The following is a 27,148-nucleotide window of genomic DNA, read 5'->3' as shown; positions in this document are numbered from 1 at the left end:
GTGCACCACCACCCCCAGCTAATTTTTTCTGTATCTTTAGTAGAGGGTTTCACCATGTTGGCTAAACTGGTCTCGAGCTCCTGACCTTAGGTGATCCTCCCGCCTCAGCCCCACAAAGTGCTGGGATTACAGGTGTGAGCCACCAGGCCTGGCCTATGCGGACGTATTATATGTCTTTATTATAACTCTTTTTATGTTGTACTTATGAAAGTCAATTCATTCTGCTTCCTAAGCACGTCTCAAACCTAATTCTACCTGTTTATCCGGCACCCTTGTTCGGATCAACATCAGTTCTCAGTTGGTAATGATCTTCTGACTACTCCCCTGGCTCCATTCTCTTCCTACTTCAGTATCTCCACCATGAAGTTACTATAATTACTTGTCTAATAGACAGATCAATTCCATATTCCCTGACTCAGAAATCTTCAGTTGCTCTTACTTACAAATCTTCCCTGTTTCTATGCTGCCAAGAGGACTGATATTCATATTTACCTTTATTAATTATCTTGTACTTAACTCTTTCCAACTACCTTTCCAGATTTTTTCTCCAGCAACTATCCTCATCTATTTTATACTCTAGTGACATTTTCTTGGACACATATCATGGTGCACTTATTAGAATATATGTCATAATAGACACATAAATTTATTTTCTTAGTAATATTCAACCTAAACTTCTCGTTACTTGTGAAGAAAGGTTAAAATGTATATGTAATCTGTATTACACATACATTGTATAAATACACACACACACATATAGGGCATGTAGTGGGTATATCCTTTTCAGAAAAACATTTTTATAATAAAAGTGTGTTTTTAGATCACATTGCTAGCACTAAGCATGGCTATATAACACAGGAAAAAAATGACAAAGAAAATATTTTTAAAGTGAAGGAGGCCACAATAAAGAAAAACCATAATCCTTAAATATATCTATGGTTTTCAAAAGGTGTTTTGAAACACACATACAAACGACTACAAATTATATGTGTGTTAAATTATCTTTTATTAATATTAATAGGAAAAAGGACTTCTGTATTTGGCCTATAACCTAAAACTCAACTGATCATAGCTATCTTCTTATAATTCTCTTTTGGATTCAGCATAGTGAGGTAGGATGAACACTAGCATATTAAAAGGTAGGTTCTGCTAACAATTCCAACACTGATAAACTGTGTGACCTTTAGCAGGTTGTTTACCTTTGCTAAATCTGTTTTCTAATTTATAAAGTAAGAATTGATATGTAATATATTCGGCTCAAAGAGAAATTGAAACGTGTGATAACAGGTGAGAGTATGTGACTGCATTTAAAGAGATTTAGACATGTATTGTATCACTGAAGTATTCTTTATTCCTTAGTCTCTTTAATTTTAATCCTAAATTTATTTAGAGGATCTGGCCTATCCTGATGGAAGGCATATGTTGATAAGGCTAAGAAATGGCCAAACAAGGAAATAAGGGATGTGTTGGGGTTTTTTTTTTTTTTTTTTAATTTATGTTTTCTATGTTTCTTCCTCATTAAAACAGTTTTGGTATGAACCATGATGGAATTGGAAATTCTTGTGGGACGAAAGGTCATGAAGCAGCAAAACTTATGGCAGCTCACATTACTGCAAATACCAATCCTTTTTCCTGGTCTGCGTGCAGTCGAGACTACATCACCAGCTTTCTAGAGTAAGTAATCTCTGGAGAGTGATGATAAATTGCTCCAGAAGTAAGCCACTGGTAGAAGCCTAATATGTAGTGCTTTCAACTTTGCATAATGAGTAACTTTTATAGGGCCTACTGATGTTTCAACTATTTCTTAAATACTTTAATATATCATTGTGGCAATTTTTTTCTTCATATAGAATTTATAGAATAGAGGAAGTGGAGCAAGGATATAAGTGGGACTGATGGTGTGAGTGTTACAATTGTTTAATAAATGGGAGACAATTTCAGAAAGCATTCAGATTTGCATGATTTAATAGCACATAGGCCAAACTTATGTTCAGTGATTACATATTTTATTTTGTTGGTGAAAAAACTGAGTTCTATAGGAGAGCCAAAGTATCTAATAGTAACATACAACAACAAAAAATAACCAAACACCAAGGAAATGAACACTTTGAGAAAAATATTTGTTTTTGAAAATGTATTAAGCGATCCATTTTTCTGCAGTTTGAGAACTTTTTGATCCTTTAATGTATATTCCAAGAGTCTGGTTATTGAAATGTGAGGAATACAAATTAGCTCAGGTATAAGCATGTTAAGGAAATCAGATATTCTTCCACATCTCACTTGCATAGGGCTTGAGGATTGTACTTTGTAAACTGATAGACTTGGGTCTCACTTCTAAGTGCGTGTTCCTTAACTTTTCTAATCTTCAGTGTCCTAAGTTGTTAAATGAAGTTAAGTCATACTGTTTATGTCATCAGGTGTTATATATGTAATTAGGTGTCATGCTATAATGTATATAAAATACATAACAGACATTCTTTAAATGGTAAATATTATTTTAAATAATATCAAGATTTCAGTGCTGTATTGCTTTACCATGATTTTTAACTGTTTTGTGCCATTTTTTTTTTCCTTGGGGAAGAGAAATTAAATACTCTGTGAAAAAGTAAGGTATACATAAAGTACAGATCAGCAGTGGAAATTCTTCTTAAAAATTGGCTCTGTTTATATTAAAACAATTATATTGTAAAATTTTAAAAATTCAAACAGGTTACATATGGTAACATTATTTATTAAAATTTCCTTCATATCTACTAATAGCCAGAGCATGTATTTTGAAAACTATGGTTAGATATTTTTAAAAGGTCACAAACAAGAGACTTTAAATTACCTAGCACAATGCTTTATTATAAAGCAAATCAAAGGATAAATGTTTAAAATGAACTCTTTTAAATTAATGTAATAATAAAGTTGAAGGAATTTGAAATTTATTTCAGAAGGTGGTTCTTCTGATAACCATATTATAACCTAATAAATTTTAATCTTAGTAACAGAAGAATATAAGGTTATACTTGCCTACGGTGAAAACTGATTGAAGTGCTATAAAGGTAGACCACAGAGCATTTGTAAGATATCTTTTGGTTGTTCTTAATACAAAGCACTAGCAATATCACTTTCTAAGATGTTTTTAATGAGATCATTTACCTAAATTTTAAACATTTTTGAAGATCTGCTCTCCCTAGACATCAAGTCAGATCTGGAATTTCTCCCTTGACTTGGCTTATGTTTTTATAATGCAGTATTAATGTCCATCACCAGAAAGACAAACTGTGTAACATGCTCAGGATTCCTGTGCATTTCTGATGGTTGCTCTTGTTGTTTTTGTTGTTGTTGCTGTTGTTGTTATTGCTTTTGTGCCATTTTCTTTTCTCCTTTATCTTGTTTCTGTCCCATTGGCTGTATTGCACAGCTCATTTGCTAGTACCATCTCTGTATATTAAATACAAGGACCAGTTGTGATCTCCTGTCAGATCTTGTCTACTTGAAACCATATTGAGGCTAAGACACTCCAAAAGGGAATCCTTAAATTGCTGGTAAAATACAGTTTAAAAATCACCACTGGTTTGGTGAGGGACATAAAAGTATTACTAGTTTCAATAAAGTGTTCCATTGAATTGATTAAAAGAATTGATCCAAAAAGCATTATTTAAGCCTTATTGCCTCTTTGCATTTTGTATGTGTAAGCATGATTAGTGTTGACAGGGTTCTAATGGGCTTATTTATCCTGTATTTTATAAAAATATTTCCATGTACATCCTCATGGGAATGCTCACAAAGTTAAAACTATTAATGAAAGATAGATGTGAAGCACAATGGGTAGAGACTTGGGGAAAACTTGGCTTTCCCTCCTGTTTAATAATAAAACTAAACAAATCTGATTATAATCTGACCAAGCAATAAAGGGTTTTTAAACACAAGGCTCTTTAAAAAGGTCAGTTCACCGGAGCACAAAGACATAACAGTAACTTTCTTGAATTTCTTTGTTCCTTTTTATTAATGCAGTGAACTTAATTGCTTTAACAGCTATGCGTGATATTTTTTAAAATCCAGTGCTATTTTGATCAGGGATTGAGGTTACATTTATGTTTTATAGTTGGCTCAAAAAGGCTCATAACATTTTATTTTAGCTTCTCTTAAGAAAAAGAATCTTGAAAGATGAATTGTTTAGGAACTGCAGCCCAGCCAACAAAACGCATACCTTTCTCTACTTAGTAGCTGTATAGGCCAAAGATGATGGTGGATTTTAACAATGAGCTTTCTATGATTTATAGAGATTCATTATTCACTATGTTCAACTGAAAACGATTCCATGGCCAATAGAATACAAAGTCTCTCGTGTCATTCTAAAACACTGGGTGCTACTGATCAATCAGGAGATGGTGTTTACCAACTCCCAATATTTTTTTTCAGATTTCTTAAACTCGGTGATTCAATAAGTGGTTCATGAATCGCCCAGAAGCCGTCCTGATTAAATAATAAAGAACCCATTTCCGTTAAAATGGACGTGTTATGCCAGCTTCTGATGTTTTCCGGCGACGGCTTTGCAGGTAGTGTCTTTCCTATCTGCCTGCGGGACTGATTTATTTATTTATTTAGAATATAGAGAAAGGTGAACCTGGTATTATGGCTCACACTCATTGATGACTATGGGCTAATTTACCAGGCAGTGGTAGACAGCCAGAAGCAATTTAAGTCAGTTTTTCATACATTTTCCACCACTTAGCAATAGTACAGAATAATTTCATATAGTTTTCAAAAATTATGGGGGCTCTGTGAATCAACTCTTGCTCTATTAAAATTAAAGCCTGTTAACTTGTTTGAACTGTCAAAGATCCATAGCAAAATTTCCTACAGTTCCAAATTAAATACAGAGTAGACATTTTCACAGACAGGATGGAAGCTGAACGTATTAAAAGAAGCAATGTTACGGTCAGAGTTGACCTAGGAGGAAAGGTGACTGTGGAGCTACAAGAGAAGTGATATAAGATGAGCAAGATGACCAAAGCACTCACATTTCCTCTCTAGCAATGACTTTCGAAGGTCAACATCAGGCTGTTATATAAAAAACAATCTTTATAGATGGGACCTTTTTTAATAAATGTAGAATCTAAGAGCTTGGCAAAACAGGTTTCTCCTCCTTCTGTTTATCTGATACATTTGGGGAACCTTGCTCTAATCATAATAACTTTGATAAGTCATAATTATATATAGGGGGAAAAGGGTAAACCACTCTCAATACAGTATTTGTGTCTTGAAAGCTTCAAGCTCAGTTATATTAAGGGTGAGAGAGAAAGATTTGCCTTAGAAGGCAGTACGTTGTTAGCTTCATTGAGAAGACTGACAAAGCAGTTTATGAGAATATAATAAGTAAGATGGTTGACTTACTATAGATGATATCAACCCAATTCTGTTTTGCTTAATTTATGTGAATCAGCACAACTTAGTGGAATAAAAATAGGAGGTGGCATTAAGTGTTAACTTTTTGTTGTTGTTGTTAAGAGACTGTTAAGATATGTACAGGGTTATAGAGAAAGATTTATTTTTTAGATTGACCCACTGTATTATGGACTAAAAGTTTCTGTTTTATGGTATAACTGTTTTAGTGAAAATACATCTAAAATCACAATTAGGAGTATATCCTAACGTGTTCTGGAAACAAAGCCATGAGTGCATATTTTACATAGGGATCTGTAAATTTTTGCTGAAGACTGAACTCTAACTCATATTCCTATATTCAAGGCTAATTTTTGGACTATGCAAATAAGACCTCTCTAAATTAGAAGTAGAATTCATAAAATATGACTTTCTCATCATGCTGCAAACATTTTGGGAAATGTAAATATACTTTGATTTACTATGAATTTCATAATCACAGGAGAAGTATATTCTGAAACTAATACATTTTTTTTTTGCTTAGTCTTAGAAGCATAAACAAAAATAGAGGCTAGGAATTCAGTAATCATCTGTGTTGCTGTAGATATTAACCAGGGTTTGGCTTTTTAGTTGTGATTATATGCTGCTAGGAAAATAATCACAGGTCTACTTTTTATATGTACAATTTTGCTCTGACAAGTATATGTTTAATAATAAGTTGTAACTACATATCATAGATGGAGACTATTCTACATTTGATAATGAGTGAGGTTCATGTTTTCTGACTGGAAAAATTTGCATATTACACCAACATACAAACCATCTATGTTTAAAATTATTATTTGATGAGAAGATTTGTATATAGTATCACTACAGTACTATTATAATTTTGATAGTAGCATATAACACTGGACATTGTAAGAATTGTATAGTTATATCTCCATTAGCTAGAACCCTAGATTAAATAAAAATTTCCCATAAATTTCAATTTTTTAAAAAATGAGATAATTATAAAATATAAGACAACTTATATCTAATATTTTATGAAAGGAAATATTAGGTTGGCACAAAAGTAATTGTGGTTTTTGCCATTAAAGTAATTGCAAAGCCACAATTACTTCTGCACCAACCTAATAGATTTACACATTTATACCAGGAAACATACAAAAAGTGTTCATATCAGCATAATTTGCAATTCTTAGAAATTGGAAATAATCCAGATATTTATTAGTAGAGGAATTATAAATAATTGTGACATACTTATAAATGGAATATTAAAGAACAATAAAAATGAACTGGCTACAATTACATTTACACACATCAACATAAAAGTATCTCATATTCACGATATTGAGCAAAAGAATAAAGTCACAAAAGACTGCCCACAGTATGACTACTTTTATATAGAGTCTCAAAACAGGCAGATGAATAATAATTAGACAGTAAAATTATTAAGCAAAGCAAGGAAATTATTATTATAAAAAGTCAGAATAGTAGTTACCTTTGGGGGTGGGGGTAAATGAGGGATATTACTGGAATAAAGCACTTGAGAATTTTCATAGGGAAAAAAAAATAAGGAAAAGCGCTCCCAGGGTTAAATATACATTGCTCGCATCTATGTGTCTTCCACCTCTGTACCTGTATCTGTAATATTTCATAATGGTAATTGATGACTCAGAGGCATGAAAATATCCAGAATTATTATTTTAAGAATTAATTAGTAACTAATAATTGTTGTCTATAGACTTTAGTTACTTGAACATAGCAGGAAAGTAGCAGACAAATTTTGGTTAACATAGTGCAAAAAGCATTTTTCTTGCTTAACCCTTAGTTAAGAATTCAAATATAGGCCGGATGCAGTGGTTCATGCCTATAATCCCAGCACTTTGGGAGGCTAAGGCAGGAGGATCTCTTGAGGCCAGGAGTTCTAGACCAGCCTGGGCAAGATGGTGAGACTCAGTACCTACAAAAGATACAAAAATTAGCCAGGCATGGTGGCACATGCCTCTGGTCCTAGCTCCTCGGGAGGCTGAGGTGGGAGGATCACTTGAGCCCAGTAGTTCAAGGCTGAAGTTAGCTGTGATCATGTCACTTCATTCCAGCCTGAGTGACACAGTGAGACCCCATCTTAAAAAAAAATAAAAGAACTAAAACAGGAAAACGATCCCATCCCTCACATATTTAAATCAAGGTTTTACTGTATATACCAGATATGGTTGCTAGAAGGAAAATGTACTACACATGTAGTAAACATGCATAGAAATGTACAGACAATTTAAATCCACCTTGCAGATATATCCCCACATTTGCTTTACTGGCAGACACTTGACTTGTAAGCCTTGCTAATTTGTACAAATATAACCAAATCCATTTCAAAAGTCCTTTGTTTATTCCATGTTTCTAAATACTGGTTCATTTTTAAAGATCCATGTGGTTTTCCTTTATATTTTATTTCATATGGTGTTTTATTCTTCTGTAAAAATATACTGGAAAAGGAGAACAAGACTTGTCTAGACCACATTAATACAAAGCAATAGGTGCTTCCAAAGAACTAAAACAAAAATACACGTTTGGGATAAACTTTCTTAGAAGAGTTTTGACCACAGGTGCGTGCAGTTCATGGCATTCTTGGTGGTGTGAGGGCCACTTGCAGTTGTCCTCTGGTTTGGTAGTTTTTAAAGAACATGAACCATGATTAGAAGCCCACTAATATTAATATATTGAAACAATAATTTTAGAAGCAATTATTCTTGCTTCCTTCTGGGTTCAGTCAGTTTCCAATTTGCCATCAGAAAAGAGTTTTTTCCTCAGGATATCTATTCTTAAACTCTTCTTTGGAGTCCACACAGTTCTTCCTCTGATTCTGGGTTAATTTTATGTATTACTAAAAGTAATTATTTTACAATTTAAATAAAATAAGTTGGTGTCACCAAAAGCTGGTGTCACTTAGGTGAATATATCCTACACTTTTTTGGTTATGTCATTGTAAATATTTTTTGCCTATTGGATACCTACTTCAGTACACAATTTAAAATAAATATTTTCTATAAAAAAGATTTATAGTAGTGCTTAACTTGTTATTTTATTTTTATTACATATTTAATTCATTTCAAAAAGATGTTTATAATTTTATTGTCAATAGAAATGAAACAGATATTTTAGAAGAAAGTTGGGGAATTAAACTACTAATTCAGTTATCTCACCAATATCCATATTATCAAAATGGTTCTTTTCCCATTATGCTATTCAAATATGACCTCTTTGTCATTAACCTTAATATATAATTTAAAATTTACTAGTAGCATTACATTTGCCTAAAGTTTGCATATCCTTATAGATTAAAGATATATTACTTAATAAAACCAAAAAAGCATTCTATTTAAAAAAATTCATCTAGAGGTAATTTTTCTTGCTGAGGTACATGTTAATTTCTAAAAGTATAATAAAAAGAAAATAAAAAAGTGTTCTGTTATGAAAACTGGATAGCTGGGTGAAAAAAGATTGTTCTTTATTAGTTAGATACCTTGAGCAGTGACAAACGAAATGATTGTAGTAGCCAATGGTAAAATCCATCTGTATTAGTACCATACTTAATATTCCATCTAAATATTTCTTATTGATTAAAAAATTAGGAGGGCATGAAAGAAAGGAGAAGTATATAAAGAAGACAGTAATCTGTCTCTTTCGTCTTTAACTCTATATCACCTTAGGAATAGTATGGTTCAGTTTTTAAAAGGTATTAATTTGCTGCTGTGTGTGAACATACCTTTTTATATAACAAATTGACTTTGACATGTTAAGAATATAAGAAACTTTTAAGTGAATAGGAAAGTGATTGTTATGCATAGTTCTTTCTTAGTTATCTATAAATGAAAAATTGTACTGTCCTAAATAACAGTTGAGGAACTTCTACTTGTGAAATTATTTTCCTTTGGCAAAGTGGATGGAAAAGATTTGGGAAAAAAAAAAAAAAAAACACAAGTGCTGGCACAATGGACAGGAATGTTGGAAAAAATTTTTAAATGTTGGCATAGGAATTCTTTAAAAATTCTAACTTACTCACATGTGAAATGAAAGTAAAAAAGCATCTGTCCTATTTTATGCACACTGACTAAATAAAAATGAGCAATTATATTTAGCAAAGTTTAAAGCTCTTTAAACTAAGGTATTCTGTCTGGGTTTTGGCGACCTTTATGTTATTTGTTCCACTGAATTAAAATATTATGTTTGAGTGCAGGCATAGCTTGAAACGTAGAAATTATACAAAGAAGAGAACATTCTCTTTTCCAATTCTGATGATCCTAGATGAAATATGAAATTTTTGAGAGACTAAACACTTCTAATATATTTGAGAGGAAAACTTTGGTCCTTGGCCTCATCTGTCATTCAACCCATTTAATAGTGAAATATTTCAAGAACCTATGGACATGCCTTAACACAACATCTATTGTTCTGCCCAAGGTGGAACTATATAAATTAGGTCTTTAAGGATTATAACCATAATTATTTTTTAAAAATTTTCTGCATTTCATGTTTTTAATTCTACTACCAGATGTGGTTATATTTTGAATGAAAACAAGCAAGAAGCTTAGAGCAATATGAAATTCTGTTTTGATTCCTTGAGAAATTAGTTTAAATCAAGGCCAACATGACATTTTCAGATTGTTGTCTGAAATGATTTTATTGTGTCTTGGTGCTGAAATGAATTATTTGGAGCTCTTATTCAGGTTTCAGTAAAGATATTCTGTTCTGTCATGTGATTATTTATTGGGAGAATGTATTGTTTTTCATGCATCAAGTTATTAAAACAAAGCTCAACACATGGTTTCATAATTGTGCCTGAAATAGTCCATAGAGTACCTAATTTCCTTTGATCCTTTATGTTGAACAGTTCAGGCCGTGGTACTTGCCTTGATAATGAGCCTCCCAAGCGTGACTTTCTTTATCCAGCTGTGGCCCCAGGTCAGGTGTATGATGCTGATGAGCAATGTCGTTTCCAGTATGGAGCAACCTCCCGCCAATGTAAATATGGGGTAAGAAGTCTTCATCCTTATGTTTCGTCATTTATATGTGTTCTTCCATGACACAGATGTTAAGATGGAATTATGATGAATGTCATTTCCCTCTAGCAATATCTTTAATTTAAATATAGCTTTTGACACTGCAGTTTTTCTGATATCATATTTATAATATTTTTTCTAAATGTTTCAATAATCCTAAGTTAAGCACATTACAGATTTCTTGTGAGGGATGCAGGTAGAATTTTAGTAATTCTTAATGTGTTTTTTCTTTAAATCTTAAATTTATGATGCCGACTTTATTTTGTCTTTTGAAATATTATGGCTTTAAAATCCCTCTACATGCCTCTTTTCTGATACTCTTATAATTGAGCTAAAGGAAATTTTTACATTAGCTAGACGGCTTTACTTTTATTCATACTTGATAGTACTAAGTCACTTCATGTTGCTTCATCCACTGCCCACATTCCAACACCACAACCAAGCAGGAACAAGATGACATTAGCTCAAGTAGTGAAACAAGGAAAATTGCTATGGAAGAAAAAAATGTAGGCATCATAATTTACTCTGCATGTCTGCCTTAAAAATAAGTCACAGTGTCTACATCACAAAATGAATACAAATTCTTTTTAAGTTTCACAGAGCAAGATTTTAGTGGACATGTTCATATTAAGAACACAATATAAGCATAGTGAATGAAAAAATGGGTTTTTAATATGTCAAATTGCTTACCAAAAAAATTCAGATTTAAAAAATAAGTTGAAAGCCTTGATTTCTTTTTCTTTTTCCTTTTTTTTTTTTTTTTTTTTTTTGAGACAGAATCTTGGCTCTGTCGCCCAGGCTGAAATTCAGGGGTGCAGTCTTGGCTCACTGCAACCTCTGTCTCCTGGGTTCAAGCGATTCTCCTGCCTCAGCCTCCTGAGTAGCTGGGAATACAGGTGTGCACCATCATGCCCAGCTAATTTTTGTATTTTTAGTGGAGATGGGATTTTGCCATGTTGGCCAGGCTGGTCTCAAACTCCTGGCCTCAAGTGATCCACCCACCTTGGCCTCCCAAAGAGCTAGGATTATAGGCGTGAGCCACCGTGCCCGGCCTGATTTCTATTTTTATGCAAATAGTCTTTTAAATCCTGTTTTAGAAATAATAATAATTAAGTGTTAGGGTGGTATTGTACTGTATCATTGTACTGTATGTATTCTCTTTGGGTACAGAATAAAGGGAAGTGTTTTCTTAAATATCTCTTGGGTGACAAGTATATTATTGTTATTCTTGTTAGGCTTTAGCAGCATATCTCTGCACTAGATTTAAAGATTGTGTGTGATTATATGGATATGTAGAACCTTGTGTAAAACTTTGGCTTATCTTTAATCTTATTTTGTGTGGTTCTAGTTTCTTTTGTTCTTAGGTTGTTTGTTTCAATAAAAATCAGTCAAACTTTAACCACAGTCTTTCTATATGTACTTATGGATTAATACATTGAAATTCATGATCAAATGAACTTAGAAAATTTCTGTTAGATTATTCATATCCATGTCTCTCGTTTCTTTGTTAGCAAGTGAAATAATCTGTATTTTTGTTTTCTATTGGAAACTGGATTTTAACTCCACTTGCAAATTTCTACATGAGATAATTTATATTATCAGTTTTGTAGAATCTATGGCTACAGGATACGGTCTTTTTCTCTCTCAAATAAATTAATAAAAAATTGACTCAATTCTTCTTGCTATATCTATATATCTAATTCAGTTCAGACTAATTGATTTGAAATGAGATAAACAATACAAAATTACATATTTTTACTTTATGTTCCTGATATTCTGCTTTTACATTCTTTTTAAATTGAGATGGAGTTTTGCTCTGTCACCCAGGCTGGAGTGCAGTGGCACAATTTTGGCTCACTACAACCTCCACCTCCTGGGTTCAAGAGAGTCTCTCACCTCAGCCTCTGAGTAGCTGGGATTACAGGCATGTGCCACCACACCTGGCTGTTTTGTATTTTTAGTAGAGATGGGGTTTCACCATGTTGGCCAGGCTGGTCTTGAATTCCTGGACCTCAAGTGATCAGCCTGCCTTGGCCTCCCAAAGTGTTGGGATTACCGGCGTGAGCTACTGTGTCTTAATATGTTTTGTTTATAAAGACTTCTGTAATAGGTACAAAATAAAATTGGAAAACTGAGAAAGACATTAGCATCTTACAAACCTATACAGTTTTAAGTATTTTATCATGAATCGTTTTCACTTTGATTTGTAGCAAAATAATGGTTTCCCTAGATTCATATGAAAATGCTTGTGTTATTTTTTTAAGTGCTATATGTTACTAACAAAGTGTATTGAGTCATAACTGATTCTTTACAATCACTCCCACCTCTGAACTTATGTCGGTTTACACAAACCTACACTGGTTTATATCTGGTGAATCCCTAAAGTTTTAACCAATTCTAAATACTACTTTGGAAAACAATAGTGTTTTCAAAGTTCAGAGTCCAGTGGGTAAGCAAATCATACTTCAGATGATAGCTGAAGGGAAAAACAAACCAGCCCTGATTTAGGTAGCTGTCTGAGTGTAGCATGCTGAAATGAACACTAAATACAGTTACTGTAGACTTAGGAGAACACTTTAGAATTTTTGAGAGGGGATACATCTGGTATTGAAAAATCATGAAATGATTCCTCTTTCAACTAGCGGATCTCTCATGATGTCAGGAAAGATTTTAAAGAACTACAGAATGGGCTGGGCGTGGTGGCTCACCCTGTAATCCCAGCACTTTGGGAGGCCGAGGTGGGTGAATCACAAGGTCAGGAGATCGAGACCATCCTGGCTAACATGGTGAAACCTCATCTCTACTAAAAGTACAAAAATTAGCCGGTGTGGTGATGCACGCCTCCCAGCTACTCAGGAGGCTGAGGCAGGGGAATCACTTGAACCCGAGAAGTGGAGTTTGCAGTGAGCCGAGATCGGGCCACTGCACTCCAATCCAGCCTGGGCTACAGAGGGAGACTTAGTCTAAAAGAAAAAAAAAAAAAAAAAAAAGAACTACCGAAGGATCTATACTGCAGAAGTGATAAGCTTTCCATCTCTTCCACTTGGCCATGAAGTAGAAATTGCTGGGTTACCAGTGATTACATCTGTAGTTAAGAAAAATCTTGGCCGGGCGCGGTGGCTCAAGCCTGTAATCCCAGCACTTTGGGAGGCCGAGACGGGCGGATCACAAGGTCAGGAGATCGAGACCATCCTGGCTAACACGGTGAAACACAGTCTCTACTAAAAAATACAAAAAAAATCTAGCCGGGCGAGGTGGCAGGCGCCTGTAGTCCCGGCTACTCGGGAGGCTGAGGCAGGAGAATGGCGTAAACCTGGGAGACGGAGATTGCAGTGAGCTGAGATCCGGCCACTGCACTCCAGCCTGGGCGACAGAGCCAGACTCTGTCTCAAAAAAAAAAAAAAAAAAGAAAAAGAAAAATCTTGCCTGAATTCTTAGTGAGTAGGTTCGTTAATATACATGTTAGTTATGTTTGGAAATTTACATGAAAATTTTTCTGTTTTATTTTACTCATGGCAACATTTTTCATATTATTCTTGCATATCATCTATTCTTATTTTTCAGGTGTTATTGAAATTCCTATAGAAGTTGTGAGGAGGTTGTAATGGCTATGAATACAAAGAACAAAACAGTACAGTACAATATACAGAGTAATATAGTTGTATAATGCAGTAATCTATAAATGGTGTATAGTCTCTGGTATTTATGTAGTGACTTTTTTCTGAGCTACTTCAGACTGAGTTGATAAAAATCATAATTATTGACCAGGCGCGATGGCTCACGCCTGTAATCCCAGCACTTTGGGAGCCCGAAGCAGGTGGATCACCTGAGGTTGGGAGTTTGAGACCAGCCTGACCAATGTGGAGAAACCCTGTCTCTACTAAAAATACAAAATTAGCCAGGCGTGGTGGCACATGCCTGTAATCCCAGCTACTCAGGAGGCTGAGGCTGGAGAATCGCTTGAACCCGAGAGGCGAGGGTTGCAATGAGCTGAGATCGTGCCACTGCACTCCAGCCTGGGCAACAAGAGTGAAACTCCATCTCAAAAAACAAACAAACAAACAGATCATAATTAGTATATAATATTTTATAGATGAGGAAACTAAAAATACAGAATGTGATATACCTACTCCAAAGTAAAATAAATAAAGTCCTAATTGATGTCAGTTCTGTTTTCTATTAGGAGTAGTAATTATGTTAATGAAGCAAAGGTAGCAGATGTATTTTGTTTCACAAGACACTTGTTATTAAATTTTTATCAGGTAATGTCTGTTACTAAAAATCTTCTAAAAAGTCCCTATCTTGTCCCAGTCTTTTTTGGGGGGAGGTGGTCAGGAGATCTTCTCTAAAGTCATTTTTTAGGGTCATAAGTTATCAGATGTCTGAAACTCTGAGTCCTGGATTTGAGCGAATTTCTTTTCTTTCACCTTATATAAAAAGATAGGATGTCTTCAAGGTAAAATACAAGTACAGACAAGTAGCCTGAAAAGCTAGATTCTTACTAGATCATCTAAAAATATCTGCTAGTTCTGCTGTAGTTTTCTAAGGGGACTTGGATAATTCCTGGATGAAAATACATTGCAAGTAAAACAACAGTATCAGTATGTCCAAGAAATGTTTCTTTGCCTTTAATTTAGAGTAACAAGCTCTTTCCTGTAAAACTCTGGAGAATCTGTTGTCTCACTTCTCTTCCATTTTCCATTAATCTCCTCTTTTATTAGAAAAGAATACAAAAACTGAATTAACAAAAAGCATATTGCAGTAATAACAATAAGTTTAAACGTAGGAAGGAAGTCACTAATGAACCTATATAATGTAGGGGCCGTAGGTGATCTTTTGACTGCTTCCCAAAAGGCATAGATTAATTTAAGGCTCAGCCTCAGCTTTAGCTCTTTATTTCTTTATTCTGTCACTTAAATCATATCTCAAATATTGTTTTCCAGTACACTTAATGGTTCAGTATAGGTTAACAATATCCAGTACATAATTTACTACTGATTATTAAGAGCTGATTGTTCATCTACAGGTAGATCTAAGGCCACAAAATGAAAGAAATTTTATAGACATCATAGCTTGGTTTATTTATGGGAAATTTTTATTGTCTATGAAGTTTGTCATTGTTTACATAGACTTAAGAGTTAGCACATAAATGCAAAATAGGGTGTTGTACATGTTACTGCTTATTTTAAATGTAGAACTGAAGAATCAGTAGATCATATATCCTGAACCATAAATGGGATGATCTAGTACATGGTGTCATGATGGATGGAACAGCATATTTTTATCAGAATATTTTAAATAAAAAAAATCTGTTCACCATAAACTATTACCTATGACCTAGAATTGACCATTAATAGATTTTACTCAGTCTCGGGCACTTTTTTTCAGTGAACAGCAGCCAGGTTGTTCTTGTAAACTTCAGATAGCAAGAGGGTATGACAAGCATGCAAACTGTCTTTTATTTACCTGGCACATGACATTCAATAAATGTTTTCATTTCCTCTATGAACTTCTGTCATCTATGATAACATTTCTGTATAGATGATAATGCTGGTACTGCTTTAGGAGAATCTGAACCTTGTGTACTTTGGGGAGCATGTTAAGATACTCCAAGGCACACATACTGACTCAATTTCACTCTTCAGTCTCAGCTCAAATGCCAGTTTTTCTTCTGACAGGCCTTCTGTCTGATCATTCCCTATTAAAAAGGCTTTCCCCAGTTACTCTGTTTCACATTATACTGTTTATTTCTTTCACAGCACTTTTAAAATCCATAATCATGTTGCTTATTTGGTTACTTATTAAATGTGATCATGTAAATGAGGCCTTTTCTAACAACATTACTTAATATTGTACATCCACATGCACACACACACACAGACTTTCTATCATTTTCCTTGTCTTATATTTCTCCTTAATATTTATAAATTTCTAACATACTATCTATTTTACTTGTTTATCTTGCTTATTACTGTTTTCCCCACTGGAAAGTATTTTTCTTGCGGGCAGATATTTTGTCTGTTTCATTCACAGCTATATCCCCAGTGACTAGAACAGTGCCTGGCCCATGGTAGGTGCTCAGTTAATACTTGTTGTATGAATAAACTGATAATTATCATGGGAGTGTAATTGCCATGAGGGGAAGGATTCCACCTGACTTATTTATGGCTATTGGTATAGCGACTAGCTCAATGCCTGGCTCATATGGGAACTCAATAAATATTTGATAAATAAAGGAGTGAGAAGAGTTATCTGGTGAAGAGAGTGGGGAGAGGACCGTTGTGAAGACCCTGAGCCTGTGTATATGAAGAGCTGAGAGAAAGCCACTGTGCCCAGTGCTCTCAAATAAACACTACACAGAAGAAACAGGAGAAAAAGGTAGAAGCCAAGTGTAACTGCACCTTATAGGCCATGTTAAGTTTTTGTCTTAAAAGCAGCAAGAAACTATTGAAGTATTTTTAATGGATGAGACCAAGAGATGCTCAGAAAATAACAGAATTTCTAAGGCATATTATGTCTTAGGAAACAAGTTTGATTCTGTAATCTGGAAAACCCAAGTTAGAAAATTAAAGGCTTTTGTAAAGTGATCTATGATGTCCTCTTTTCCCTTTTCTCTTGCCCTCCAAACACACACTACGCAGAGTACTAAAACAGCTCTGCCACTAATGATTCTCCAGTGTAGCAATGTCCTTACTTTTCTAGGTAAATATAAATTTATTCTTTTTATACTAGAGGGTGCTCATAACTCTGAAATGAGATGAATGGAGGTGTTTGTGTGTAAAGGTGTGTGGGCTTCATACTTTTGATTTGAGATTGCAGAATCCCAGTGTGTTGTAGTGGAAACATAAAAGAACTTATAAAAAGAGATTATGACATAACTTTAAGACTTCTCATTAATTTTGACTCTTTCTAGTGGAAATGTATGTGTGGCCATTGTTATATTTTACTTACAGATCACCAAACGTGAAAGTTTTCTCTTCTACTTACCTCAATTAGATGATTAATGATAGAATAATCAACAAGTGGTTGAGTACCGTATTTGTTCCAAATTTTAAGTGATAAGAGACTTTTAGGATTTATTATTAGAAATGAAGATCAAAAGAGTAACTATAGATATAAATTCGGATTAATTTATAGTAAGAAATCTAGTCACATAGTTTATATTCATTCAATTCTATTGAAATCTGCATACTTTCTCAACGAAACAAACCTACCTGGTAGGCCAATTTATTATTGAAAAATTATTCGGTAAGCATTGAATAAAAATATGGGGTAGTACATAGATTATTTTCTTAATATATTAATTAATAACTATAATAATAATGCCATCAAGCTATGCCTACCTGAATATAGCTCTTTGACATCAGGGTAACTGCTAGAGACAAGATAGTTGAGTTCTCTGATCAGGGTATCCTTCCCCTGGAGAATATATAATAAAAAACAACATACTTTGTCTCTCAGACTCATGCTTACTCCCTCTTGTTTATTATTTTATCACCACCAATTAAATAAGATTCAGTCATTATTGCATTATTATTGAGAATAATTCTTTCATATAATTGTATGTTAGTTGTACGAGTCTTTTAGGGGTATCACTGGCCACCTATGCAACTTTTTTAAGAGATACAGACAACTTGGGAGAGGATAGCAAGGAAATACTGAGAAGTACGTATAAGGGAATGAGAAAATGAGTTTGAGTAGCCTGTAAAAAAGAAAGCTAAATGTTGGCCTCGAAACCATTTTCTGGTTTTGGAACACTTATTACAGTTTGATTGCTGGTAACAAATTGTTCTGCTTTCCTACCAAGAGCATAAAATATCCCACAGTTGTCTTAATTTTTACAGCTGGAAGGATGTAGATTAGGTATTAGGAAGAATTTCAAGTTATTAAATATTGGAATGTTAAACTGAGAAAGATTATAGAATCACACTTTCTTTGAAGATTTTAAGGTGGTATAAATATTCTACAGTGTCGTTTGATACGGGCTTAGGTAATAAGAGGTGTCTTGTCAATACACTTGACAAGAAGTTTATTTGATTTTTTTCTTAAATTCTAAGCTAAAATCATAAGTCCATGATCACTTGTATCTTTAAAGATTACTAGTTTTTACCCTGCATTTGCTTCTTAGAGGTTTTTTCTTTCTTTTCTTTTCTTTTTTTTTTTTTTTTTAACCATTTAGTCAGTTTTGAATACTTTTAAGTTGGTGATTAGTTATCTAAACGGGATTTGTGGATTAAGGGGTTTTTTTTAGTTTAATTTTTGTTTTTTTGCCTTTCTAAGATCTGTTGCACTTAAATTTCTCATTACCCGTAACATAACAGGATTAAACTATTTAAGGCAAAAATAAGGGTACATTATCCTCTTTCTTCAGATCGCTACTAAACACCTGGAACTAGGCCATAAGGTCACCATATGTTGGTTTTCAATTTTCCTTTGTGAGATCAAATGATAAGTAACCTTTCTAAGCACTGATGCTCCTTCCTGACCTTTAGGGCTTTGCTTTCCCTCTTTCCCTTCAGGATCCTTTATTGCAAGCAGCTGTTGAGAGGTGTTACTGATAGGCTAATGTGAACAAAGAGGATGTTTCATATTTAGAACCAAGGACCCAACATGCGTAGAATTTAGAGTTTCCCAAGGGCCGAAAGTGTGCGCATGTCTCTTTTTTATTCTTTAAAGTTTATTTTTTAAAAAATTTTAAAGCCAGCCAGCAACTGTAAACCAACAATAAAATCCTAAGCTCCTCAACCAACTGATATACCCCTGCCTTCCTTCTTGGCCAAGGTTATTCCAAAGTAAACCTGAAAGTCTAGTTGAGGCCACGATGAGAAGGTGGGGTCAGACATACCTCATTATGCCGTCCTCTCTTTGGAAGGTACAACTGACCAACATTATCATTAAAACAGAGATCTTAAGATTGATGAAACAGACTCTTTGTAGCAATAAGATACCAAATTCCAACCTGACTCTCGTATAGCATCACATGACGGATAGCAGGCCCTGAAAAAAATGGAAGAATTTTACCCTAAAATCTATTTATTTGGCATATGTTGAAGTGGCCCTGTAGAGCTGTCTCGTGTGGGGAGAATCCACCTTCTGCGGAGAATCTCCTTCCCTTTCCAGGTCTTTTCCCTGATCCAGCAGAGAATTAACCTTTTTAAGTCTAATAAGAAACATTTACAAACTATTCTCTCTTGGAAGCCTGCTTACCTAGAGGCTTCATCTGCATAATACGAACCTTGGTTTTCACAATTCCTTATCCTAACCCAGACATTCTCTTCTATTGATTCCAGGTCTTTAGATAATAACTCTTTGAACCAATTGCCAATCAGAAAATCTTTTGCTCCACCTATGACCTGGAACTCCCCACCCCTTTAAACATATAAAACCAAGCTGTAGCCTGACCACCTTGGGCATATGTTCTTAGGATCTCCTGGGGCCCTGTCATGGGCCGCTGATGACTCATATTTGACCTAGAATAAATCTTGTCAAATATTTTACGGAGTTTGACTCTTTTTTGCTGACACAATAAAAACACCATTTTCTCTTCACATACTGCTTTCCTTAATGACATAATAATTATAAAATGATTTTGTGCTTTTATGATGTCACCTCCTCCCCTTGTGTAAGCTGCTCATTTTAATTTTCCTCGGTAAATAGAAGACTTTCTCTTCCCATTTTTTAGTCTGCTTTAACATACATAGTTTCTTAAAAATAATGAAAACATTAGAAAAGGTAATTCTAACATTTTTTAGAAATTATAAAGAGTCTTTGTGAAATAATCATTCTATTATCAAAAAAGCCCTGGTTTAGTTCTTTACAAGGTTATTTTCTGCATATCAGGTAAGTTATTTTACATTAGATGATTACTATAAAACTCTGTTTTCTAAATATACTTTTATTATCCACTTATATTTGTTAATATTTTAAATTATTATTAATACTTGCAAATAGTGTTGTTCATTTCAAAACTCAAGTAAACCGAAAATCTGTGAATTGATACTAAAATTTTAAATAAGTAGGAGTATTTTTAAATGTCTTGTTTCTTGGAAGACCATGAAACACTTTTGTGAAATATGTTAACAGTATATTTTTAAAATCCACACAGAAGTGTTGATATTACATTTAGAAGTCCCAGTAATAATAATGCGTAAGTTGATTCCTAAACTCATATACTGAGTGAATATGTTATAAATTAGTACATACTAGTTATAATTTGGAGATATTGGCCGTTAAAATCAAAGTAAAAAATAGGAGGGTATTAAGTTTAGTGAGGTTTTATATTTTATTGGAATACAAAAGCAAACCATTACTAATCAGCCTTAATTGGCCAGTGCCATTATTCAGTTCTATTACATTTAAGAGAAATGGAAAAGTAACTTAGGTGTGTGGTGATTATCTTGGACACTGATTATCGAACAGAGCTGATTTAAATCTATATCTAGTTAGAATTGAAACAAATTGCTAAATTTTTCTGAACCTAAAGTTTCTCACATTTTCTAAAGAAATTACCATGATGAATAAATGAGACATAAATATGAATATGCCTGGCATAGTAGTTGATAGTATACCCTGAAAAAAAACATTAGTTCCTTTCTATTATTCCTGCCTACAACATCCCTGCTAAGTGATCATGAAATATGTGCTGAAGTATCTACAGTGATAGGGATTCAGTTTTAGTTCATCATGGTTCACTCTGACTTTTGGAAGATTCTTCTATATATAGAACTGAAATCTGCTGCCTCTAGCTTTTACGCATTGATTGAACTGACTTCTTTTCTAGGTTGACCTGCACATTTTTTTCCCCAGTCATTTATAAAATTGACTTTCTAAACTGCAGGAAAATAGTTCCAGTTTCAACAACAGGACAAACAGTAAACACAATCATTCCTTCAGGTATGAAAACAAAAATGCTAGATAAAATAAAACTAATAAACTCAACTAAATTTAGTTCGTTTAGCTACAACATGTGATAAGAAGGGACATAGGAACAACTGAGGAATGAAGCCAGTATAATGCATGAGCCTTGTTTTTTTCATGTGTGATTATTTCCTAGTATATTAATGATTTGAAGTTATCAGGCAAGCTTTCTCATATTTAAAGAAATAGTCTATAGCATTAAAGACTCTTAGGCCTACAGAAAGGTCTTTTTTTAATTGGACATGGTGGTTTACTTAGTGGCTTTATTTCCAGAAAACTAAGCTTTCTATTGCAGCCATGAGGGCAGATGAAGAAACTGTGAAGATACACATCATTTGTATCATTTCTGTTATAGTTTAAAAGATGATTGATAAAGCTAAAGTCTGGATCCAATTCTTAATTTTTATGAAAGTGGTCTCTATTGGAGGCAAATGTCCTCCAAAGCCAATGTCTCTAAGAAGGAAGCATTACAAACCACAGAGATTAAGGCTGCAAAGGATCAGCTGATTGGGATGCTGGGAACAAATGCCAGCAGAGATTTAACTGTGCAAATGCTTTAATGAGGCAAAAAATGGCACCCATAAGAAACTGAATCCCCAGGCTTGTGCCTCACATAAGAGGAAAGTAAAACCGTATACAGTCTACATGGTGCTGACCAAATAAATCAACATGACAAATCGATTCGGTGAAAACCTTGGGATGTGTGATAGAAATAAATGAAGATGCACTTCTACAATTCAAGAGGCACAGAATACACAAAGAAAAAGTAATGTTCACTGAAGATTATCTTGAATACAAAAATACAACACAAGGAAACAATCCACCATGAAGTTGACAAGTTAGGAAAATTAATGACCCAAGACAAAAAGATATGGAAATATCGAAGACAGGTTAAGAAATAGGTGATTGAAATGAGAAGGTCTAATGTAAGTTGAATAGGAGCTTTAGAAGAAAAAATAGGAAAGATACACATTAAAAGAGATAATAACTAATAGTTTTTTAGAATCAAAGAAAGACATAGAAATTAGAGCATGAATCTCAAGTAGGTAAATAAAAAGAACACTTAGATACAGTAATGAAGCCCAGGCAAAGTAACTCACACCTGTAATCCTAGCACTTTGGGAGGCCAAGGCAGCTGGATCACTTGAGGTCAGGAGCTCAAGACCAGCTTGGTCATCATGGTGAAACCCCGTCTCTACTAAAAATACAAAAATTAGCCAGGCGTGGTGGCAGGTGCCTATAATCCCAGCTACTCAGGAGGCTGAAGCAGGAGAATCACTTGAACCCAGGAGGCAGGGGTTGCAGTGAGACAAGATGGCACCACTGCACTCCAGCCTGGGCAACAGAACGAGACTTTGTCTCAAAAAAAAAAAAAAAAAAGATACGGTGATGAAATGGTCCTAAAGCAGACAGAAAAAATATTGAAAGCAACAAGAGAGACTATAAAGGTCCGTTGCGGTGGCTCATGTCTGTTATCCCAGTGTTTTGAGAGACTGAGGCAGGAAGATTCCTTGAGCACAAGAGTTCAAGACCAGCTTGAGCAACATGGCAAAGCTCTGTGTCTACCAAAAAATACAAAAATTAGCTGAGCGTGGTGGCATGTGCTTGTAGTCCCAGCTACTTTGGGGGAATGAGGTGGAAGAATCACTTAAGCCTGGGAAGTCAAGGCTGCAGTGAGCAGTGTTCACACTACTACCCTTCAGCCTGGGCTACAGAGTGAGACCCTGTTTCAAAAAAACAAGACTGTAAAGAAGAAACAGCAGTTAGACTGACAAGTGACTTTTCATCAGCCCCCACAGAAGTCAAATGGCAATGAATTTTAACACCTTCAAATGCTAAGGTAAGATAAATGTCAGCCTACTATATTCAATTTAAATATCATTAAAAATGAGAATACAATTAAGATGTTCAGAAAAATAAGAAAAAGTGTCCCTTACTAAATTAACTGCTAATGGATGTATGTCAAAAAGAAAGAAATTGGATTCAGAAGATAGTGGCAAGATATAAGAAGAAATTGGCATTAAAAGCACTGGTAAACAAAACACACAGATACAACTAAACAAACTGATTATCAAGTGTTGGGCAATGGAAAAAATGCTCAACATCACTAAACATCAGGGAAATGCAAATTAAAACCACAGTGAGATACCACCTTACTCCTGCAAGAATTGCCATTATTAAAAAGTCAAAAAAACAATAGATGTTGGCATGGATGTGAGGCAAAGGGAACACTTACACACTGCTGATGGAAATGTAAATTAGTACCTCAATGGAAAACATAAAGGAGATTCCTTAAAGAGTTAAAAGTAGGTCTGCCATTCGATCTAGCAATCCCACTACTGGGTATCTACCCAAAGGAAAATAAGTCATTATATGGAAAAGACTCTTGCACACGTATATTTATAGCAGCACAATTCACAATTGCAAAGATGTGGAACCAACCTAAGTGCCCATTGACTAATGAGTGGATAAAGAAACTGTGGTATATACATCTTGTGGAATACTACTTAGCCATTAAAAGATCAAAGTATGTCTTTTGCGGCAACTTGGATGGAGCTGGAGGCCATTATTCTAAGTGAAGTAACACAGGAGTGGAAAACCAAACATTGTATGTTCTCACTTATAAGTGGGAGCTAAGCTATGAATATACAGAGGCATACAGAGTGATATAATGGACTTTAGAGACTCAAGGGGGAGGGTGGGAGGGGTCTAGAGATAAACTACACATTAGGTACAGTGTACACTGCTCAGGTGAGAGATGCACTAAAATCTCAAAATTCACCACAATATAATTCATCCATGTAACAAAAAACCACTTGTACCCCAAGCATTACTGAAATAAAAAAATTTTTAAAAAGTCTTGGGCAGCGGGTCATTCAGAAACTTTCAGACGTTTGTAGGCAAGGAAAATTTCCCTCTAAAAACTAGCAGACAAGGATAGAGATGCCAATTCTTAATTTTGCCAGGAAGGAACATTTTGCAAAGCCTGCCATAAGCATACAGACCCTGCCCTTGGGAATTTTACAGTCTACTGTAACACCAATAAAATAAAAAGATTACAACTTAACAAATAAGGACAGTCCATTAAAATAAAAAAAATTAGTTTTATGGGGGAAAAAAAAAAACTGTCCAGGCTTGGTATGGTGGCTAACACCTGTAATCCCAACACTTTGGAAAGCCAAAGCAGGAGGATCTCTTGAGCCCAGGAGTTCGAGGTTGCAGTGAGACCTCAAAACTAAACAAGCACCTGTTCACATTGACATCATCCTTCTACTTTTGTCAAAGAATATTAAAAATTTTATCATAGAGCAATACCAATCCGTGCCATTTGGGCTACATGTCTGACTATAACCTACCTTTTCCTCTGAAGTGCCTGTGAATTCTAAGTGATTATTATTTTTTTATAAAACCAACATAATACCTGGTGCATAGCAGATTCTTGGTAAATATTCTTGAATGAGTTGGGAAAATGCTATTACTTTTGTATTGCCAGGCATTCCTCTTAACTGATTAGAAGTTGACCCCATAACATTAGAGATTCCAATTCAAATTTCCAGTGTCATATAACGGAAATGTCCTTTAGTGGGGACTGTGGGAAACTTCTCTCTCCTTCCTTAAACGCAAGAGCAAGCACACAGACCCGAATTTCCCCTACAGAGTCTTCCCAAAACAAAATTTAGGATTGTCAAGGGGATTCTAACACGCAGGCACTGATTTGTTAATTCACAGAGGTTATGAAACTAATCTTAATAAATCTTAACTTCTATCAGGATTCATGAGTATGTGAAAGAGAACTAGAGCTAAGCTGGTGGATAGTAAAAAAAAAAAAGAGAGAGAAAAAAAGAAAATCATTCTTTCTCACTATACTTCAACACCTCCTATATTTTATTTAGGGAAATCTGCCTACTATGATGGTTGCCATGCAAATTCCCCAAGAGGCAAACAATTTCAGCATGCATTTAACTTCATTAGAGCCTGGAGCCTATGTTAGGCTGCTTATTCAGCAAGTAATGTGCATGTGCAAATGAAACTGACATACCTATGCAAATATATCATCCATGTTCTAGGATTTAGCAGTTTAGAGAAAGAAGTGTATTTCTGTTAAGTGTGGAATTGATCTCAAGTTCATTCAGGAACTGTACTTCTTGTTTACTTTGTATGAAATGAAATTTTCTTTTTATCTTTCAAGAGATTATCCTTTTAAAAAAAAAAAAGTAAAAAATCTTGGGAAACATTCCTAAATTGGCCATCAGTATCTTTCTTATTCAAGTTGAGATTCCAATTTCTAGAGCTATCTGAAAACTATTCAGAGCCTTCTCCATGACTAGTTCTACATTTTGGGAGTGTTCCTCAACATAGAATTCCACTCCCATACTTTAAACAGTGATTTCTGAGAAGTTAATGTGGTAATGAAATTTGAATCCCCAAGAGTCCACCAAGGTAACAAAATGCATTAGAAGTGGGGATCTAGTTTTCAAAATGCATCATTCTCTAAAAGGTAAGAGGGCTCTATTGTGAACTTTGAGATTAAGGTTTTGAAAAAAGTATCTTAAGCACCTGCTACTTTGGGTAGAGATTTTCAAGGCACTTTTGGAAAATAAAGTTTCTGTAACCTGACTAAATAGTGTGTTTTCCTGATAGATGGGATAAGTATTGTCCTTTTCAATACTGGAACTTTCATTGCTAAGTTTCGTCTGAAGTAAACTTTAGGCTTCTTTTACCTTTGTCTAAAGTAAGAATGCAACCTAATAAAGATCACAAAAGATCAGGAGTATCATCTAGGACTATGGATGAAATTTTGTTGTTGTTGAGGTGGAGTCTCGCTCTGTCGCCCAGGCTGGCGTGCAATGGCGTGATCTCGGCTCACTGCAAGTTCCGCCTCCCGGGTTCACGCCATTCTCCGGCCTCAGTCTCCCGGGTAGCTGGGACTACAGGTGCCTGCCACTACGCCTGGCTAATTTTTTTGCATTTTTAGTAGAGACGGGGTTTCACTGTTAGCCAGGATGGTCTCGATCTCCTGACCTCGAGATCCGCCCGCCTCAGCCTCCCAAAGTGCTGGGATTAGAGGCGTGAGCCACCGCACCCGGCCTGAAATTTTTTCATAATCTATATTAATCTCTATTAATGCTTCTCTATTTTTACGGACACATTTTTCCTTGAATTTGGATAGATTTTTGATACATGGAGCAATATTTCAAAGCCCTTAAATGTTACTCCTACTGCTTTATAAATATTAAACTACAAGAAAATATTAAGAAATATAAACTAAAAAAACATATTCTTCTTCTTGTTTATTTTATTTTTATTCTCTCTCTTTTTCCTTTTTTTTTTTTTTTTTTTTTTTTTTTTTTTTTTTTTTTGACACAGAGCCTCATTCTGTCATCCAGGCTGGAGTGCAATGGTGCAATCACAGTTCACTGCAACCTCTAACTCCTGGGCTCAAGCAATCTTCCCACCTCGACCTCCTAAATTCTGGGAATACAGGCGTGAGCCACTGCGCCTGGCCCATGATCTTCTTTTCTAATGTTTTCTCTCTCTGTAGGCCACTAGTTCTCCAAATGGAGTTTAAACATTTTTAGGTATTGAAAAGCCTACTAGGACCAGGCACGGTGGCTCACGCCTGTAATCCCAGCACTTTGGGAGGCCAAGGGAGGCAGATCACGAGGTCAGGAGTTCAAGACCAGCCTGGCCAACATAGTGAAACCCTGTCTGTACTAAAAATACAAAAATTAGCTGGGCATGGTGGCGGGCGCCTGTAGTCCCAGCTACTTGGGAGGCCGAGGCAAGAGAATCGCTTG

General features: G+C 34.9%; 1 protein-coding gene across 2 annotated transcripts in view; it reads left to right on the top strand.

Annotated features, from left to right (window-relative positions):
- Nucleotides 1-27,148, top strand: part of ADAMTS6 (ADAM metallopeptidase with thrombospondin type 1 motif 6) — a 337,576-nt gene that overhangs the window by 189,986 nt on the left and 120,442 nt on the right. For both annotated transcript variants that reach the window (XM_030927871.1, XM_010368281.2), the window contains 2 exons: nucleotides 1,528-1,674; nucleotides 10,265-10,406. In XM_030927871.1, coding sequence (XP_030783731.1) covers nucleotides 1,528-1,674; nucleotides 10,265-10,406 — 289 coding nt within the window. The remainder of the gene's footprint in view (nucleotides 1-1,527; nucleotides 1,675-10,264; nucleotides 10,407-27,148) is intronic.

Source organism: Rhinopithecus roxellana, chromosome 3 (assembly GCF_007565055.1).
Source record: "Rhinopithecus roxellana isolate Shanxi Qingling chromosome 3, ASM756505v1, whole genome shotgun sequence".
NCBI classification, from domain to species: domain Eukaryota; kingdom Metazoa; phylum Chordata; class Mammalia; order Primates; family Cercopithecidae; genus Rhinopithecus; species Rhinopithecus roxellana.
This window is presented reverse-complemented; position numbering and strand designations above follow the sequence as displayed.